The sequence below is a fragment of the Mus musculus genome, chromosome 2 (genome assembly GCF_000001635.26).
Source record: "Mus musculus strain C57BL/6J chromosome 2, GRCm38.p6 C57BL/6J".
Taxonomy (NCBI): domain Eukaryota; kingdom Metazoa; phylum Chordata; class Mammalia; order Rodentia; family Muridae; genus Mus; species Mus musculus.
In genome coordinates this window covers 129,985,846-130,007,499 of record NC_000068.7, presented here as the reverse complement: position 1 = coordinate 130,007,499, position 21,654 = coordinate 129,985,846, and the positions used below count along the sequence as shown (strand labels likewise).

Below are 21,654 nucleotides of genomic sequence, written 5' to 3'. Positions count from 1 at the left end.
TGCAGGGCCAAGTTGTAGCCAGAGAGAACACCAGGAAATGATGGTGTCAAAGGACAGCTTGCTGGAGGATGTAGCTTGTCAAGAAGAAAACACACCAGAGGCCACAAAGCCCAGCTTTTTATTTTTCTGATAATGGACCAAGGCCTACAGATAAATGCTTAGCCTAAGATCTCAGAATGGTGACTTGAATCACAGAGCAGAAGAGAGTGCAGGGGCTCTTCCTTCCCTTTGGAGAACCCCTTTCACCACCCAGGCTGGCGCACCCTGGATTTCCAACTGGGAGAACTCTGTTTCTGCCAATTTAGTCATTTCCTGCTTTTCAGTTGAGAAACTCCCTTGACACCTTCTTGTATGTAGTGTGATGAGGCACATTTTTATTAAATTCATTCTTTTGACAACGTCATGCATGTATATGAAGCAATCCAATGGCTCCCACCCCACCTTTGCTTAGCAATTCCGCACCCTCTCCACCTCCTCCCTCCTTCCTCCAACACACTGCCCCACAGTTGTGTCTCCTTGTTTTGTTCTGTAACCCATTGAGTTTAACTAAGTCAGTCTGTGTGACCATGGATTTGTAGTGATCCAATTTTGATATGTCTTCAGCAAGTAAAGGAAAGTTTTAAAGTCTAGAATTTGTGTAACAAAATGCAAAATGTTTCATATTCCCTGTTGTTTTTCTGTGTCGACAATAAGTATGCATAAATTATGGACACAGGAGGAAAGTCTCTTCTGTAGAAGGATGAGTGAAGTAGGGTCCTACCTTTCCCTCAATGATAAGCCACTACAGGAGAGGCAAATAGAACATATAGAATGTAATTGTACAGCAGGGATCATAAGGTTTGCCTACTATATATAGTAAAGATTCACAGGAAAGTGAACATTTCACTGTGACATAAAAGATAACAGAAACTGGAAGAAAGAACATTCTCATCTGAATAAAGGTAGGATGAAGTCCGAGTGTATCCACGGAACGACATTGGAAGGCATCCGACAGCATGTGACCAGCTCTCCTATCAGCCACTTTCCAGACCTACTCACCCACTGAACTGAAGTTTAGGCAGCTTCTGAAATAAGGAGCCATGGACAGGAGCACAGGGCCCCACGTCTGTTCTCATTTGTTCTCGTGCATGGCACACTGGGTGACTTCCATAGAGGCAGATCCCTCCGCTGCACCACTTTTGGGTACATGCCTGAAGAAAATGAAGTTGGTACATAGCAGAGACATCTGCCCACTCATGTCCATTCAGCTCTATTCAGGAAGTCCAGTCACAGAAGCAGCCTATTTCTAGATGAATGGGTAAAGCAAAGGTGATATATGAGTTTTAGTTAGCCATAAGTAGCAACGAGATTATGCTATTTGCAAGAGAATGGATGGAAAAATGTATTAACTGCAGTAAGTCAGAGTCCAAAAGACAACATAGCATATTTTTTCTCATGCAGAATCTAGATCAAAACAAAACAAAAACAAAACAAAACAAAAAAACAAGTAGAAGAGGGTCTATTTGGGAGGAAGGACAGAGAACTAGGAAGAAGACAGGGCAAAAAAAAAAAAAGGAATATGATCAAAGTACCTTGTGTGCATATGCATAAACGTCATTATCTTCAATATTTGCTCTTCATTTCTTTAAAGGATTCGGTACTAAAGAGGTTCCGTCAGTGAATTTAGTGCTAGGAACTGCACTTGCCCTGCTAGACAAGTTCTTTACCACTGAGCTGATTCCCAAGATAGTGCATTAATTTATGGTTGGGAAATCTATTGTCTGCTGGCTGCATTTACCTGGGAGGTTTGGTCTTCATCAGATTAATCCAAAACCAAAGGCCTCTTACTTCTCTGGAGCAAAGTGGGGATTCCCAGGCAGCACATTTAGGTCCTAGTTTCGTGCATCAGTAAAGAGAGCCATAAAATAAAAGAGTCATAAACTTTAAAGGGCTGAGGCTTGTTCCGGCACATGTGGCTCCTTATAGCAGGGTGCCAATAACTTTAAAGCAAAGTGTGAGCGAGGCTACCATCTTGTCTACCAGAAGACAGACTAGATGACAGGAAGTCGGGAACACTTGGAGAAATAGCTTTGTTAACATCTCTGACATAAAAATGTCTAGAAAATCCAAACAAGGCTTGCTCCTCATTGTACGACAATATTTGTGAGGACCCAAGAGAGAGAACAGAATTGTTAATTTAAGTCAATTACAACTCAGAATAAATAATTTTCTGTCTTCCTCCAACAAGACCCCAGCACTCAGCTTCTCTTGCTCATCCCAGCATGTCCTCTGTCCCAGCATGTCCTCTGGCTCAGATTCTGTGTCCTCAACATTTGGGTAAAACAGAAGCCTTGCATTCTGGGGGTTTGGAGATTTGGTCTAGTCAAGGCTTCTCTCTAACACACTTGGAGACCTTGAGAGATGCAGGGTTCGGTTTAAATCGGGAGGTGTCAACCTTTTCCTCGGTCAATACATTACCTCACCTACAAACCCATCAGCAACATCTCTCATTAGACACGGTGTTGTCAACAAACATGACCACCTCTACCCCTTCCTGATTCTCAGTGAGAATCTCTGAGCAAGATGATCATAATGTATTTTGTATCCCTACCCCACTCCTGAGTTTTAAGATTCTACATTTAAATTAGAGCCAAAAAAAAAAGCCCCAAAAACAAAAAATCACAGGCTCAGATGTAGTTATCCTTGTATACAGCTTGATGATGCCTGAAAAGACTTAAAAGAAGATGCTAACTATGGTTTTCTCTGGGGAGGGGATCTAGGAACCCAATGATAAGGAAACTATAGGCAATGATTTTGTTGTTTGCTTTTTGTGGTACTGGGGATTGAGCCAAGGACTTTGCACGTTCTAGACAAGTACTCTATCACTGAGATATATGGCTAGTTCTTGGCCATTTGAGGCAGAGTTTCACTATGTGGCCTAAGCTGGAGTGGGACTTCTGATCTGCCTGCCTCTGCTTCCCAAGAGCTGAGAGTATAGGTATGTTCTACCATGCCCAGAGGTCTCGGGGAATTTTATTTGGCTGCCTGTCACAGAGTCCCAAAGAATGGCTCTTAATCACACAAGAGGTTTTTATCTCCCTTCTATCTAAATGAAAAGTTTAGACAGGCCATCCAGGGCTGGTACATGGTTGGAAGGATTATTTCCAGCTACATCTGGCTTTACTTGGCCTCAAGCTCATAGATAGTTCGTGCACCTCTGGGTGACACCCTGTGTTTCTGGCAGGAAGGCAGGAGGGCAAAGAGCACTGGCAGCTGATTATATAATGAGCTATCCTGGAAGGAAGCCTCAGCCACTTCTGGTGAAATCACAGCTGAACGTTCCTGCCCCCTCAGCTTCGAGGGCTTGGAAAGAGAGCTGTCTTACTGGATCGCTGCCAGGCATACAACACATGTCTAGTGCAAACTTAGGGTCTCATTGGTACTAGTGAAGAGATAGGGCATTGACATGGTGGTCACAGTGTGCCTATCATACATACCCATGCATTGTCTTTTCAAATAATAACACTGACAGAAGAAAGCCCCAGGAACCAAAAATACAGCATGAAACATGACCACAGCAGTGACAAAGTAGAAACCACACCAAGTTCCCAGCACAACCAAGAAATAACCAGAAATGTCCTCTAAGATTGTAGCAAATAAGAACAAAACACACTTCTCTAAGCTCAGCCTTGGTGGGAGCGGCACGAGCTGTACTCTGCAATCATGTGCTGTCCTGTTCTCCCTCTGCTTGGGTAGCAAAGCTCCACTCCATGCAGCAGGCTTTCCTCCATTGTTCATTGCTCTGTGTCATTCGAGGGCTGGGCCTTCACCTAACAAGAGTCTGGGATTTTAGAGCTCTTTAGCTCATGCCTGTGTCTTTAGTTTTGTTCTCACAGATGAACCTATTCTAAAGGAGACCTACTCGGTCCTTCTAGGGCAAGGAATCACTACAACAGAAAACAAAGAATGGAATGAATAACTGGGACATCCGAGTTCAGGTCCCCTGTTCTCTTGGGAAAGTCACTGTCTGTCTCTGAATCTCCATTCCTCCATTGGAGTGGAGAGGGAGGGTAGAGACAGTCAGGCAGGCAGACAGGCAGTCACATAGAGAGGAAGAGACAGACAGTCAGACAGACAGAAACAGAGAAACAGGAAGAAAGAGATAGAGAGCGGCAGAGAGAGATAGATATTCTTAGCAAATAAAGAAGACATCTCACACTATGCTGAGAGCTGTGGCCCAACCCTGCTGTCATAGACTGCTCCTCTCTATCCTTCTTTTCCTCTTTCTCTTCCTTTTCTTGTTCTCTCTAGCGTTCTCCTTACCTCTCTCCCTTTTCCTGTGAAGAGTATTTGCCACCTGAAACTCTGCCAAGGACATATAGGAGATGGAGGGTGTCATTTGACATAAGCTCTTAGAACTGACAATGTTCCCATTAAGGCAAAGGGACTTAGGGCAAGAACGCCCTAATGGGGAGCTAAGACACATAGCTAGGAGAAAATGGAAGTGAAGGGACATTTATGCTCTAGCCGGAACAAGGACTTACACATGAAAACCATAAGCACTTTCTGTTTCCTCCCCAGCTTCTCTCCCTTCCTGAGGATGAAAGCACGGGAGGGGATATGACCTTTTGCCATGTGCCAGCCCCCACTTGCCTTCCTGCGGATTCTGAGCCTTGCAGACTTAAGCCTGCTTGTCCCCTTATGTGCACACTTGCTATGCCCTTATTAATTAAATATTTTTCTTCAAATATTTTTTTCAACTTGCATATCCACTTTAAACCTGGCCCAAGTAATAGCATAAGAGTTTGCTGTGTTGGGTATTTGCTAAGGCATCTGAAAACCAAACCTGTTTGGAATAGATAATTATTCCTGTGCGAGCACTCAGTGTGTCATAGTCTGGGACCCACCGACAATGAACACCCCCCCCCCCCAATCCTTGGAAGGGTTCTCCAAGGCAGGAATTACTACTGTCATCTCACACAGGAAGAGCTTAAGTTTCTTTGAGAGATTAAGTACCTTTCTCAGGAATACAAAGACAGCAAAGACAGAGAAATACGCAACACTACTATTGCTAGCTGGGCTCTTTTATTGCTGTTTGCCCTGTAGCTGGGAAGGAGTAGAGGAAGAGGCAGACAGAAGCACATCAGCCTACAGTGCCTTGTTCAGTACTCACAAAGACCCAAGCTCCAACACCCATCCTTGTCTCCAGTGTAGTCCCTGCCTTTTCTACCTCACAATAGAGTCATGTCTGCCACCAAGCTGGCGCTTTGATGTGAGCCTATGGAGTGGTGGCTTTGTTTCCAGATATCTCCCACTATAGCGTGGCCTTGGGTAGAGCTTCTAGAAGCCTGATTAACCCTACCCTTTCAGAGTTCTAGCCCGCCCTGCTCCTCCTGAATGTTTGCTTCTTGCCTGGGCAAACACAAGGCTTTGCCTTACCCTTATGTAGAGCCTAGTTTGCTAGCACAGTAGTAGGCTGTGGGCATTCATTCTGGAAGAAATGGTAAGCATTCTTGCAACTTCTCTTAACCCTCAACAGCATCTAGTTACCTAGCACAGGTGACTCACTTGATTGATAAACAGAGGCAGGATTCTCTGCCATCTGCCCTCTGGTCCCTTCACCTAGGTCTACCTATCAAGCACCTGGTGCATGAAACCAAGAAAACATCAAAAGGTCACGTGAGCACCTGACCTTGCCCTACCTAACTTCTTTTGTCTCCTCTGATAGCAGCTGGGTCTAAAGCGTAAGAGATAGGAAAGGGTGTAGGAGAGCCCATGAATAATGACCGGAGTAACAGGTGTTTACGATGGACAGAGAGCATGTCATGACTGTTATGGATACCGTTAAATATAAATGCTGTTATCTTATTAAACACCGGTCAATAGCTTGCAATTCCAGAAGGAAATATCACCAAACCCACTTTATAGATAAGGAATTCCTGGGAAGGAATTTTAGGGGACACACCTAAGGCCACCCAGCTATTAAAGAGCACAGTGAAGATTTGAACCCAGGTCTACTTAACTCTAAAGTCCCTAGTCATTACCACTACGGTCATCATTACCTTTGGACGAGAGACGATGGTTTACAAAAAGCATTTCAGGATGATCTAAACCAAAGTTTCAAAAATAAATAAATAAATAAGAATGGCCTAGAGCATTAGTTTCTTAAATCTGAAGAGGAAGGGACCAAAAATTGTTGGAAGAAGTTGGCTAAAGGAAAGCAGATGTTTCCACTGTAGGATTTCTGAGTTTTTATCACTATAAAGTCCATGTGAGTCTCCAAAGGGAAATGTAATATGTCTCATGGTCCATATCACCTAAGGAGAGTGTTTATATGTGAACACACACACACACACACACACACACACACACACACACACACACACAGAGTGTTTTACAGAATAGTTTGGAAGATACTCATGCTTCACATTCTTTTAAGTATAAAAAGGAAGAAGGAAGCTTGCCTAGGTAACAAGATAATCCAAAGCAGGATGCTTTGAGCACATCATAGCCTCATTTCTGTTCTGCCTATTTCCATAAACAATAATGTTTGTTGGTCATTAAGAAGGAGGTAAATACTCACCACATGCCAGGCACTGGAGTGAATGAGACACAATAACAACCTCACTGCACTGTGTGGTTGACATTGATAAAGCCACAGCCTGAGGTTAGGGAAGCCAGTGTTGGAATGAGTGGGTGGAATTTTCTGGCCCTTGCTATGTGCCAGCAGGCCTTTTGGAAATCTGAGATACCTTCTGTTTTACTAACCCATCCATCACAAATAGCAAGTCATTGTCTGGTTCCAATCCCATCCTCAAAATTCTCTTACGATAGTAAAAGGACCAATGGGCATACGCGTAACAGTTCTCTGACTCTTGTCAACACTGGGTGAAACACTTCTGCAATGGGGAGGGGGTGGCAGGGGAGGGGATGATTCCTGGAGTGCCAAACCCCAGAACCATCACAGAATGTCAACAGGAGGAGATCTTGGCAAGTCAGCATTCCAAACCCACGCTGCAAATGAACAGGTCTTACTGGAGGATCAGGGCTTGCTCTGGTCTCCTGCACTTGGAGATCCAACCTGGTGTACCTACTGTACTCGCTAGCCTGCAGTTGATGTTCAGTGTGACACCTAAGCCACTTGATATAGAAAGTCAAAGCCCTTCTACATATGTGTAACTGTGTGCCCTTAGGTAGGTCACTCTCCATGCCTGGGTCTGTTCACTTACTCTAAGATAGAGGAACTTGGATTTGAGCTTTCCTTGGCCTCCAAACTTCTGTGGGTGTTCCACAAGAGAGGCCAACTTGTCAAGGGTCAAAACATCTTCAATCTACAGGTGCCTCTCAGTAGCCCCATCTTTGTCCACTTACTGGCCATATGTTCTCTGAAATTTTGTTCCATCCTTTTAGGTCTCAGATGGGTAGGGCTTGCTTCTGGGAAGGCATAAATGAAGGCTAACATGCTGGGACAAGAGTGGATTGATGGGATAGTCCCATCAGCTGCCATGAGGTTCTGCAGTGTCAGTTTGCATTTCTGTGTCCTGACTCAGAAAGGCGTTAAGTCTATCTTCTTTGTCTCTTTCTTTGAGGTGCTGGACAGAAGCTAAGTATGCTTTTTCTGGTACTTTGAGTTTCTTCAGTCTTTGACTAAAACCACATGGCTGCCAGTTTACCATGTAGTTGATCTCCATGTCCACTTAGAGAAGCACACACACACACACACACACACTCACACAGCCTTTTCTTCTCCATTCTCCTGGAATGTTGAGAGTTGCAACTTGCCAGCCCCTGGGATTTTTCTTCCAATCTCTGATAAGACTGATTGTTTTGAATAAGCTTTGAGTTTACCTAACTTTAAAAATTAAATGGGAAAGATGACTTGGTGGGGTTACTATGTAGCTTGTGAGAGCAAGGGGAGTCAGCTACTCCTGAAGGTTTCTCAGGGGTGGGGAAACCCCTTTCTCTGCCAATCCTAATGTTGCAGGATAGAACAGGACCTGGAACAGTGACAACACCAAGATGTTGAAATTGTGCCACCAAATGGCTTGACAACCTTCCATTCTCCACTGCTCTCTGATTTGTAGACAAAAGCTTTTGAAGGAATGGTTCCAGAGCGAGTATCTCTTCAGTTCAGAGCATCCCTGTAGTCCATCCCTCAAGACTCGTACGTGGCCAGGAAGGTGGTCCTGATGTTGGTAGGTTTGGAAAGTCGGGTGTTTTCATATTTTCTCCCAGAACAGAAGCACCATGATTAGTCATTAGTGACTTGGTGTCCTGAAGAGGTCTTAGCTTTGGCTGAAATGAGCTCTAAGTTCTGGGCTTAACATAAGCAGCACTTGATACAACTCAGAGAGAAGAAAAGGTGTGTCACAGGATGGTGGACTTGCTAGCACTGAGGACAGATGCAGAGTGAAGGACACAGCGCAGCAGCAGCAGGTTCTCCTTCAGGCTGGAGACTTGAGCCCGGGGAAATGCCTCATAAACGTTCCCTGGTCATCTACCTGAGACTGACTGGGGACCCCCCAATTAGTACCCAAATTCTTCCCTAAAGAAAACAATGGACGGGCAGCTATGGTGCCCACATCCCTTCCCTCATCCATTTCCCTTGTGAGGTTTGGTAACAAACACCTTGGAAGCCATGCATTTGAAAGAGCAACGAGGGGCATATGAGGAGGTGGCTGGAGGGAGGCAGGGAAGAGGGAAGTGATGTAAGTATGTTATAATCTCAAAAAACCAAATTAACATACAAAATGAAGCCATTTCTTATTTCTGTCTTCAACGCTGAAGCTCGTGGAGAATAAACACTCTCTCTGTGGGGCCATCTGGCTCTCCCATCTGGGAACGCCATTAATACCAGGTGCTGCTTGGGGGATTTCCTGCACGTTTATTTTCTGCTTTCTCCACCAGGCAGTTATTATTTCACATTTCTGATTGGTGGCTCATGGATTAGCTCTTCTGCTCTGATTTTTCGATGAGATAATTGGAAAGTTGGCTATGCTTCCCCATCATTTCACTCCGCCTAGGGCCACTTTGGAAGCCAATGCTAATTTGATATTTTTATGGCTTTTCCAGGGAGAGTGAATAATTATTTAACTTGTAGCCATGGCAGTGATTAGGAATGACTAGAGAAACCTTAGATACTCCCAAGTCTCCAATTCATGAAAAACTACACAGGGAAAGTGTGACTGTTTTCCCTATTCCCATAGGGCATTTTTCTTAAGATCAAATAGGATCGTGGTAAGACTTGAACTCAGAAAAGACAGATCTCGGGCATGGTTCTTTTACAAACCGTGTGTCCACTTCGGGCCTCAGTTTTATTATCTGTGAAATGGAGATGGATTTGATCATTCATTCATTCATTCATTCATTTGATCGCTGCCAGTGTACAAAGCATTGTGTGCAAGACCCTTCTACTTACAGAATGTGGCATTCATACATTTGTATATCTATGGAGAGGCTTTAAAAATAGTGTTGTAAGTTTGCATAGTAAGCAATGGGCTCGTGGTGACATATTCATGTGTTGTCTTTTTACCCCCTTCTCCTCCCTCCTCCTCTTCCCTCCTCCCCTTCTCTAACCTCCTTTTGTGGGTCCCCTCCCCCACAGCCCTCCTCTGCTTTTATGTCATGTCGATTTCATTCCCCTCCCCTCCCTTAAGATCGATTCTTCTCTTCTCTACTGATTTCACCACACAGACACACAATGAGAGAGAGAGAGAGAGAGAGAGAGAGAGAGAGAGAGAGAGAGAGAGAGAGAGAGATTAAATAGATTTGTCCCTGGCTTATTTTGCTTAACATAGGATATTTATTTCCATACATTTTCCTGCAAAGGCTGTTATTTCATTTCTCTTTACAGTGGCATAAAATGTTGTTGTGATGATATACATTTTATTTATCTATTCGTATAGGCTGCTTCCATATCTTGACAATTGCACTTCATACAACAATAAACAAAGGATCTTTGTGGAATTCGAGGCCTAGTGCCTTGGGTATACACTCCGGAATGGTATCAGTGGCTCATGTGGCAGTTTTATTCTTATTTTCTGGGAGAGTCTCTGTATCGATTTCCATGGTGGCTACACCAGTTCACATCCCTAGTAGGGCTTTTCTTTCTCTATGCTTCTGGCAGCAATTGTTTTCTTGATTCTGACTTGGATGAAATAGAATCTTAAAGTGTTTTTTTTTTTAAGATGTATTTTATTTTTAGTTATGTATATATAAGTCTCTCTCTCTCTGTGTGTGTGTGTGTGTGTGTGTGTGTGTGTGTGTGTGTGTGTGCAAGCGCGAGAGTGTGCACACATACAGGCTAAAGGTACTAGATTCCCTCTGGAACTGGTGTTTTAGGAGACTGTGAGCTGCTATCACGGATGCTGGGAAGTGCACTCCAGTCCTCTCAAATATCAGTATTGTTATATATAACTCTTAACCACTGAGCTACCTCTAGCTCCCAAAGCAGTTTGAACTTGCATTTCCCTGCTGACTAAGAATGTTGGACACTTTCCAAACATTGACTGGTCATCTGCGAGTTGCCATTTGAGAACTGCCTCTTCAGTTCATTAGCCCATCGTTGACTGGGGAAAAAATAGTGTCTATTTTTTCAGTCTATTTTATATTCAAGATATCAACCTCTATCTGATATATAGTTGACAAAGATTTTTATCTCATTCTGTAAACTTCTACTTTACTCTGGTGATTATTTCATTCACTGTGCGGAAGTTTATTAATTTCATGGGATCTCATTTGTTAATTTTTGAGTTGTTTTCTGTGCCACTGGGAAAAGAACTGGAGTTCTTATTTTAAAGTTCTTATGCATGCCTATTTATGCCTTGAAGGGATTTCCTTTAGAAGTTTCAAGGTTTCAAGCCACGTGTATGGGTTTTCCTTTTAATGTACGAGAGTTGTGCCTGCGTGTATGTCCATGCATCACCTGCATGCCTGGTGTCTGCAGAGGCCAGAGAAGGGCATCAGATGCCCTGCAATTGCAATTCTAGACATTTGGGAACCACCATGTGTGTGTTGGGCATCAATCCTGGGACTCCTGTAAAGTAGCAAGTGCTCTTCACCACGGAGCCATCAGTCTAGCCTCCATGCCTTGGATCTTCACCACGGAGCCATCAGTCTAGCCTCCATGCCTTGGATCTTTGGTTAATTTTGAATATTTGTTCAAGGTGAGAGAAAGGATCTTGTTTCATTCTTCTATGAGATGTGGAGCTTTCCCCATACCATTTGGTGAAGAGACTGTCTTTTTTTTTTTTTCTAGTGTATTTTTTAAAACACTTTTGTCAAAAATTAGGTGACAGTAGCTGAATGGGTTTAGTCCTGGGTCCAGTGTTCTATTCCACTGGTCCACATTATCTGTTTTGTGCCAGTATGTAGGAAGGTTTGGTAGACTATTAAGTATGCTATGAAAATAAGAGCGTCTTCCAAGTAGAGGTGATCAGGAATACTTTCTCCTTTTAAATTAAATATTTTATTTGCACTCCCAGGCGAGTGTTTCTTAGTGATGACCTTTTGTGGCGCATAGCACTGGAAAACAGGTGGCCTTTGATATAGGGTGAGATTATAATCCAATAAACCCAATGTAATAAAAAAATAGGCAAAGGGGATGAAGAGATGGTTCAACAAATAAGAACAGTTGTTGCTTTTTCAGAGACCCAGGTTTGTTTCTCAGCACCACTCATACCTCCAGTTCCAGGGGACCCAAAACCCTTCTCTGACTTCCTTTCATGTCTGACCTGGCGCACAGACATGGGTGCAGGTGAAATGCTCATACACATGAAAATAAAATAAATGCTTTGTTAATTATAAAAGGAAAATACATGACAAAGCATTGACTATACCTCATCTATTGAGCATCAAAGATTATCAACAGCTGGCATGGTAGGTACCAGTTTTTCCACAGGATTTTGGGACCGACAGGAAGCTTTGTTTTGCAGCTTATGCCCACTGTTGAAAGGGAACTCTGGCCTGGGAACAGATCTAACTTCAAAGCCCAGCCATTATTTTGCTTAGACATTATTGCAAGCCAACCCTCTGCAAACAGGGCAGTCTCTATAGAGAAAGAACAGCCGTTGTCCTTTCCTTTTATCTTGACTATAAGAAAACGAAATAATGTATGAAAGGATAGAGGCCCAATCTTCCTCTATTCTTGAGTTAGCTAGAGTACTGCTCAACAGCCAGGCCCTCTCTGCACACACTCTTCCCCAAGGCGCCACAGGTTCCCTAAGTTGGAAAAGGTACCAAGGCTACATTTCTAGTCTGAACAGCAGCGAGATATGAAAAGGACAGACAAAAGCAAAAAAAGCATGGTGCCTACAGATGGCTTCCCCATTGACCAGTTCTATAACTTTCGCCACCTCATTTTCCATAAGTTGAATGTGATTAACACACAGGCCGCTACTCATGCCGACCTGCTAGGCAGCTCCAATGCTGGGAAAGCACTGTGCCAAGCTAAAGGCCATGGCTAACACCAGCACACATCACTTGAACTTGTATTAGCAATGGCCTTGCCTTATTGTCCTGCGTGACAATTACCATGTCGGTTTGTCCCACAACCCAAGTTGATTTTCTGATCATTATCTATTTAGTAAGTTTCTTACACCTCTATTTTCTGAATCCTTCTCCCTCTTAAATAAATATCTGTGTAGAATTATTTCCCAGCAGAGAGATGGCAACCTGAGAGCCCACCTGTTTGGAGTGGTGAATACTACCTGGTTTTTAGTGGGGGCAGACCTATTTCCCTTTTCTCCTTAAGCTGAAGTCATACCTAAGTCATGGATTCCTATAAACTAACAAAGGTGACTATATTTCCAAGCCCAGTGGCAGTACAAAGTCCCAGCACCACGCCTTGAGACACCTAGACATCTTCCCACAGTTAAATAGACTCACAGACAGAATGATTGCGTAGCATGTTTGCAGTCTTTGGAATTTATGGCTTGTTTTATTAGCTCTTCCCTAGAACCTCCCAAAAGGATGACCAGTAAGACTGTAACGAAATCAAGGTCTCAGTGACACCATGAGTGTGACAACTCATTGCTTCCATGGATGAGGGTGGGTGGTTTTGACATTAATAATGAGGAGATTGTGAGCCCTCGGAGTACCAAGTCAATGGAATCGACTAATGCAAATAACCTTTGAAGACTTCTCCATTGAGCGAATGATTTCCAGAGATACTTTTTTTCTCTGGTTGTTGCACATTTCTTCCTGGAGAGCTTAGTTTTCTCAAAAGCAAAACAGGAAGTCTGAGGCCTTGAGGATGGAAGAAACTTGCTCCAAGTCCCTGAGTGATTTGGCTGCAGGGTGGAGACCACAGCATTTGGCACAAAGAAACTACAAGAAACTAGATTCCTAACATGGATTCTACTCTTCTGGGTTGAACTGTCTTTCCTGCCCACTGTGATAGATCCAGACCTTGTGTGCCTACAAAACACTAAACATTCCGTGGCTCCACATTGCTATAAGCATATGTCAACCCATATTTTTAATAGGTTGGCCTTATGTAGCCCAAGCTGTCCTCAAATGTGTATGAGTTGCTATGGCTAGCCTTTAATCTGAAAACTTGAACAATTGCTATGAAAAAAGGGGAAAATATTTCAATAATCTTTATAATCATTGCCCAGCAAAATGGCAATTGTTTTTATATACTGGATTGATGACATCATTAAAATCAATTGCTGTAACCTCACTTTTTCAAGAGGTAAAGCCCTTCCAATGAAGGCCTGAAACCCATGGAAGATCCAGACGTGCCAGCACGTGTGTGTGTGTGTGTGTGTGTGTGTGTGTGTGTGTGTGTGTGTGTGTAGTACCAGAGCTTCTAAAGTAAGATTAGAGGCAGAGATGGGAGGGAGCGTCGCCTGGAAGCTCAAAGCCCAGCTTGACTGGAATACACAGTACAGTCGAAAAAAGACTCTTTCAACAAAATGGGAAGATAAAATGGCCTTCCCAAAGGCTTCCTGGCCTCCACATGTACACTGTAGCACTTTATATAGCTGCACACTCACACACATGAAGAAGCATGCATATGTGTGTGCTCAGACCCATGGATTTGGAGAATCCATAAACCTAAAAGAAATCTACAAATTTTAGAGAGATAAAAGCTATAATAATATTTTCCCCAGAAACAATCTTAAAATACATATAGAAACACAAAGCCCCCAGATCACCAAGTCAATTCTGAGCAATAAAAATAATGCTGGAGGTATCAACATTACTAAAATTACACTATGGAGTCTAATACAGACATGGTATCAGCATAGACACTGGCATCTGGATTATTGGAATAGACTGGAGGACACATGAGTAAAGTCCTACCCCTCCCCAAAGAGTTATTAGCAGTTGATAGCTGCTGGGAGAGGGAAGGTCAGTTTTCTTTAAGGGAATAGTCACTGGTAGGCCCATAACACTCTAGTAGCAAATTAGACTTGATGAGTCAACATAAATAAATAAATAAAGGTAGTGAGGTGGGAGTGAATCTTGAAGGAGTCGGTTGAGGGAGGGAGGGTAAAAATGACAGGTCATGGACAGGGCCCATTTTGGGCAGGACTGTGTAGTGACTATACCTGCTGTGAGGGCAATACCCAGGCCATGCCAAAAATACATTGTGGGTGGGAGAGAGAAGCCTGAACTCAGAGTGTTGCTGAAGATCTTCTCTGCTCAAAAGCAGGAAAATAACCGCCCGGCCTCCCAGAGGCCGCTGAAGCCTTGGGGATGGGGGATGCTACATCTTGAGTTGGCAGCAGAACTTGTCAGTGTTGTCTGTGTTTCAAGGATAAAAGGCGCGCCAAGAAGTGGGAGTGGGTGGGTGGAGGAGTGGGTGGGTGGAGGAGTGGGTGGGTGGAGGAGTGGGGGGGTATGGGGGACTTTTGGAATAGCATTTGAAATGTAAATGAAAAAATACCTAATAAAAATGTAAAAAAAAAAATCTAGCATGAAGCTGAAAGAAAAAAAAAAAGAATAAAAGACGCAGTGGAGTCCCCACTTAGGGCCTCACAGATGCCACACTCTACACATAAAACTACTTTGAGATTTCATCTTACCCCAGTCAGAATGACCAAGATTAGTCAAGCAAATGCCAGTAGATGCTGGAGAGGATGCAGGGGAAGGGGAGGTTATTCGTTGCTGGTGGGAGTGAAAACTGTAGAGCCCCTCAGGAAATCAGTGTGGAAGGATCTCAAAACTCTGAAAATAGATCTAACCACAAGAACCAGTTATACCGCTCCTGAGTATATCTTACCACAGGAGATATTTATTCATCTGTGTTCCTTGCCACCTTATTCATAACAGACAGAAATTGGAAACAGCCCAGAAGTTCATCAACTGATGAATGGGCAACAAACATGTGGTACATTTGAAGAGTGGACTATTATTCAGTTATTAAGAAAAAAATAAAACTATAAAGTTTGTAGGTAAATGAATGGAACTAGATACAAACATCCTGAGTGGGGTAACCCAGGTCCTTAAAGACAAATGCTGCATGGTTTCTCTTACATGTGGACACCAGCTTTGAAGCCTTAGATAACGCTTATTTCACTTAGAATATCCACAGAGGTTAGGTAGAACCTAATAGACCAAGGGAGAGGGGGCGATTGTCCAAGGCAGGGGAAATAGAATATTGTGTCATAGATGAATAAATGGAAAACTGGAATAGGAAGATTAAATGGCCATGAGCATGGGTGGCCAGGGTAACGGAGGGAATGTGGGTATGGACTACTAACAATAAGGGCCATTGAGAAGACATATGGAAAGCTATTACTCTAGAAGTATAAGTGGAATTTATATGGTGTTACCCTGTAATGTGGGAGATAATGGCCCATAGGCTTGCTACCCAGTAAATCTTTCATGTCCAGACGTGGATTGCACCTTGTTGAGTGATTGGACTAAGGAGTCTTATAGACTCTCCCAAACATTATAAGCTATCACCAAGGTTATTGATCACCCATCACAACCTGACAGTAAGACCCTAGTGCTGAATATAGCATGTTCTTATATAACCAAACATAGGAAAGATCTAACTGGTACCCAACTAGAAGATTCTCCTCTACTGAGTAGCTTGAATAGTGCTAAAAATACACGCTACCAGAAGAGAAAAGTTATTTTCAATCTCACAGAGCTATGAACTCTGTGTAACAATGACCTACCTGCAAGATATACTAATACAGCAGTGACATAAATGTCATGGAAATAATCAACCTTTTTTTTTTAAATTGGACTTAGGGATCATTTCATAAGATGGAATCCATACCTGACACTGTTATGAGACCGAGAACCTAGACTAGACAGGCCACTAGCCTGGAGGAAAACCAACTACTGTTATTCTTTTAAAGAATGCAGCAATAAAAATACTCATAATGGCATTGATATATTTGTAGATCAGTGCATCACTAAAGCCTCCTTAGAGATACTTCTTTGACAGAAAGTAACAGAGACCCACAATTGAACAATATAGAGACAGTGAGAGACTATGGAGAACTGGGCCTTAAATGGGATGATTTTATCAAACCCCTCCCCTCAAGGCTCAGGGATCTACACTGGTAAAGAAGCAACAACGTTGTAAGAGCCAGAGGTGTTCGATGATGCAAAGGAAATAATGTCTTCCAGGCACAATCGGCTTGATACACCGATGAACTCACAGAGGCTGTGACAGTATGCACACGGTTTGCACAAATTCAAGCCAGACAAAATTCCAGCATGGAGAAAGGGAACTGGGCCTGTGCTGGCTAGATTTAAGTAAAGTTGACACAAACTACAGTCATCTGAGAGGTGAAGACCTCAGTCAAGAAAATGCCTCTATAAGACTGAACCGTAGGCAAGCCTGGAGAGCAAGTTCTTCATTAATGATTGATGGGGAAGGCCCAGCCCATTGTGGGTGGAGCCACCCCTGGGCTGGTGGTACTGGGTTCTATAAGAAAGCAGGCTGGACCAGCCACAAGAAGCAAGCCAGTAAGCAGCACCCTTCCATGGCTGCTGCATCAGCTTCCTGCCTCCAGGTTCCTGACCTGGTTTCCTTCAGTGATAGACTACAGTGTGGAAGTTTAAGACCAATAAACTGTTTCCTACCCAACTTGCTTTTGGTCATGGTATTTCATCATAGCAAGAGAAATCCTAACTAAGGCCCAGAGTCCCTTAACTAAGAAGGTATTTGTAATTGTTATCTGCTAGGAGAGTGAAAATCAGTTTTCTCCAAGGGAGTGATATAGGATATATCAAACACACTCCATCGCAGGCCTCATGCTCAGAGGTAGCTGACCAACACAAAGTGAACGCTACATTTTTTTGTGTGCTTTGTTGTTTTGGTTTGCTGTTTTTGTCTTTTTGTTTTTGTGGGGGTTGAGAGAGAAAAGAAACACGTAGTTGGGTGGATAAGGAGGTGGGATAGATCTGGGAGAACTTCTGGGAGAGAAAAATATGATTAAGTCAGTAAATAGTAAGAAAAAAGTAGAAGGCAAAATACTGAGGGGTCATGAATTCTGGCTGTTATAGCCAGAGGCCCCAGGAGCCATTACATGAATTTATGAGCTAACAGAGACCCCAGGATGTTGGAGATGCCAGGACAGTGGGATGTCTGCCACTGAGACAGAGGAGCTGGCTGTTCTGAAGACAGCAGAACTGGAAATATGCAAACCCTTCAGAGCCTGGAAAATTCCATCATGTCCCTGATATGGAATATGGAGCTGAAGAATTTGCCTTGCTGGATTTGGGTAGTGCTTGGCTTGGGTTCCTTTGCCCATACTTTATCCGTGGGAGACGGGTATGTTCATGCCATATCATACAGGAAGTGTGAAGATTGTCTACTGATTTTGTAAGGATTCAGAATTAAGAAACTTCCTTGGGTCTCAGAAGAAACTGTTTTCTTTTACAAGATGATGGGTGATACCAAGCCATGTCCTTCCTTCCTTAGTCACCAGGGAATAATCCAAGGAGATCGGAAAAACAAAAGGCTATCAGAAGAGTGGGGAACAGTCTATAAATGTGGGGGGAAGCCATCCCTAGGGTAGCAGTGGGATGAACAGAGAGAGATGTTAAGAAGGCACTGCTCAGGGTTGGGGATTTAGCTCAGTGGTAGAGCGCTTGCCCTGGGTTCAGTCCTCAGCTCTGGGTGGGGGGTAGAAAGCACTGTTTTTCTCATCGCTGGGTGCTCAGCACTGGGCAAACGGCAGAGCAGAAGCAAGTTGCCATTTCAAAAATTCCAGCTGTGGTGGTAGCTTTGCAGTTACAGCCCCTCCGATTATTTATATCTCCTCTCCTATTTGCTCCCGCAATTCCTCTTTCTATTAACAGTCTTCTGCACTTTCTATCAACCTAGTCTAGAATCACTAGTCTTCCTCTGCCTTTCTCTTCCTATCCACTCATATCTACGATAACAAATATATTAGCATACAAAGTACTGTCAAGGTCCCTTTACATCCTAAAATGATTGGCACCCAGGTGATTTTTTTTTTTTACTTGACTACTATGCAATTTTTCTTAGAAGTACTACTGCTGAGTAGTGACTTTTGTGGCACTGTTCTCAAGGGAGTCCTGGGGATAGAGCCTGGATAGCAGTCCAGCAGTCTGAAAGTAACACATTAGCTTATTACTTTCTAACCCCTCTGCAACATTGCAAGCACTTCCACGGAAAGAAGAAAGGTGACTTAAATAGAAATTATAACTTAACTACAGTTGTGTGTATATCATCACAAACACAAGTAACATCAAAAACATATCTTTGAAAATTGACCGTCCCCATGGTAAAAAGGGACACAAATAAGGACTTATATGAAATTACAGACAAAAATTCAAAAAATATTATTAATAAATAAAAGTAGCCAGAGACACAAAAAACTCAGGGATGAGATCCAACACAGCACAAATATCTGAATGAAACAAGGAAGTAAAAAAAAAAAAGTGAAAGTAAAATTCAATATAAAGAGAGAGGAAATTTTTAAGGAAAATCAAATACTGAAAACAAAAAATTCAATAAGGCAAATAAGATGCTTAGTGGAAAGTCATACTAATAAAATAGGAGAAAAGTATATCAGGGCTCAAAACCAGGTAGAGGACTTACAATTCACTCAAGGATAGAGATAAGCTAATTAAAATGTACGATTGATGCAATGATTTTGAAAAGTATCTTGACTAAAAAAAAGTCCTGGCCCAGATGGATTCACTATCGAATCTATCAGACCTTCAAATAAGAGTTAATATCAGTGCTTCTCAAACAATTCCATAAAACAGAAAAATGCTACAGAACTATGTTTATGAAGCCAGAGTTATCTTAATTCCAAAGTAAGAATAAGACATAGCAACAACAACAACAAAGAAAGGTATAGATCAATTTCCATAATGAGCATAGATTTTTAAAAAAAACTTAAAATACTTGCTAACCTAATTCAATAAAACATTGAAAAGTTCAGTTGTCATGATTCAGGAAGCAGAGATACTTCAACATATGCAAACCAATACATTTAGGGCATCTCATAAATAGACTCAAAGACAGAAATCACATGGTTATTTCCATAGAAGCAGAGAAGACTGCTGACAAAATCTAGCAGCCTTCTATGGTAATAGCTCCGAGGAAAACACAGAAGAGGGAACAAACCTGAATGAATAAAGGCCTTGTACGACAAACCTGCATCCAATATTGCATCAAACTAAGAAAATCTCATAGCATTTCCACTAAAAACAAAGAGGACAAGACAGGGCTCCAATTTACCCTTGCTCGGTGTGCTGGTTGGCATCTAAGCTGGAGCGGTAACCAAGAGAAACAAAAGAAGACATGCAAATGGGGAAAAGAGAAATCAGAGGCTCCTTATTTGCAAACGCTCTGATTCTATATATGGCTGCTCCAGAAAACTCTTAGAAACGGATAGACACTTTCAGCCACCCACATGGTAGAAGAGAAAACTAACACACAAAGCTCTGTAGCCTTCCTATATACCAATAACAATATAATAAAGAACAATCAAGGGAAACAATCCTATTTACAATGGCTTCAGAACAAAACAAAATACCTTGGAATAAACTTACCCAAGGACGCAAACAAGCTCTATAATGAAAACTTTAAATCACTCAAGAGAGAAACTTAAGAAGATTCTAAAATGACGAAAGACTCCTATGTCCTTAAATTGAAAGAATCAGTATTGTGAAAATGGACATCTTTAACCGGTGGTGGTGGCCCATGCCTTTAATCTCAGCACTCAGGAGGCAGAGGCAGGTGGATCTCATTGAGTTCGAGGCCAGCCTGGTCTACAGAGTGAGTTCCAGGACAGCCAGGGCTACACAGAGAAACCCTGTCTCGAAAAAATTAAAAACTTTAATCCCAGCACAGACTGGCAGATCTGTGTGAGTTTGAGGCCAGCCTGGTCTACAGAGTGTGTTTCAGGACAGGCAAGGCTACATAGTAATATGTTGTCTTTAAATAAATACAAACTCCAATGTATTGAGGACCTTAAAACAACACCATAACCTCTGAAAATTCTAGAGGGAAAAGCAGGGGCACCACTTCATGATACAGGCAAAGTCAAGGTCATTTTGAGGGCTCATGTTGCTCATAAAAGAAGACCAATAAAATTTAAATGCTTCTGTACAAAGGAAGTTTTTAAAGATTTTAAATTTTCATTTATGTATGTGAGTACACTGTCATTATCTTCAGACAGACCAGAAGAAGGCAGCAGATCCTATTACAGATGGTTGTAAGCTACCATGTGGTTGGTAGGAGTTTGAACTCAGAACCTCTGGAAGAACAGTTAGTGCTCTTAATCACTGAGCCACCTCTCCAGCTCTATATGAAGCTTTTAATTGAATAAAATGGTAGCCTGAAGAATGGGAGAAAACCTCTACCTGCAGGATGTACAAAGAATGCAACAACAACAACAACAAAATTTAGTTTAAAAAATGGACTGAAGAGTTGAACAAAAAATATTAAAATAGAAAACACAAATATCCACTAAGTATTCTTTAAGTGTTGACATCTTTGGCTATCTTGGAAATGCAAATTAAAATTACTCTGAGATTCCATCTAAGGAGTGTCCCAATGTCATTATCAAGAAAACAACAAATGCTGGGAAGGGTGTGGAAAAAAGGAAAAGTCATTCAGTGCTGGCGGGAACACAAGCTGGGGCAGCCATCATGGAAATCAGCGTGGAGGTTTCCCAATAAGCTAAAAATAGGCACATGATCAAACTATGCCACTGACTAGGTGTCTAGCCGGACGACTCTACGTCCTATTCATAGATATCTGCTTATCTGTTTCTTTCAACTGTGTTCATAGTAAGAAGGAGATGGAATCAACCGAAATCTCTATCCATACCTGAGTGAATAATGAAAACAGGATGCATATACACAATGAAATCTAATTAGCCACAATGAGAAAAAGAATCATACAAGCTGCAGAAAAGTAGATGTAACCAGAAACGATATTAAGTAAGACTCAGGAAGACAGCCCGGCAGTGGTGGCGCACACCTTTAATTCCAGCACTTGGGAGGCAGAGGCAGGTGGATTTCTGAGTTCAAGGCCAGCCTGGTCTACAGAGTGAGTTTCAGGACAGCCAGGGCTACACAGAAAAAACCCTGTCTCGAAAAAACAAAAGAACAAAGACTCAGAAAGACAAATGTTCTTGCTCATTCAGATCTTAGCTTCTCACTTTCTATAGATTCATATCTTTGTGAGAGTGAGGGAGAACATGTTCCAGGAAGCCATAA

The 21,654-nt window shown here is 42.4% G+C and overlaps 1 protein-coding gene across 1 annotated transcript in view; it reads right to left on the bottom strand.

The window, feature by feature from the left end:
• Tgm3 (transglutaminase 3, E polypeptide) overlaps positions 1-19,706 on the bottom strand; it is a 62,606-nt gene extending 42,900 nt beyond the window's left edge. Inside the window, exon 1 of the mRNA XM_011239437.2 lies at positions 19,667-19,706. Coding sequence (XP_011237739.1) covers positions 19,667-19,691 — 25 coding nt within the window. The 5' untranslated portion in view covers positions 19,692-19,706. The remainder of the gene's footprint in view (positions 1-19,666) is intronic.
• Between the last annotated feature and the right edge of the window lie 1,948 nt (positions 19,707-21,654).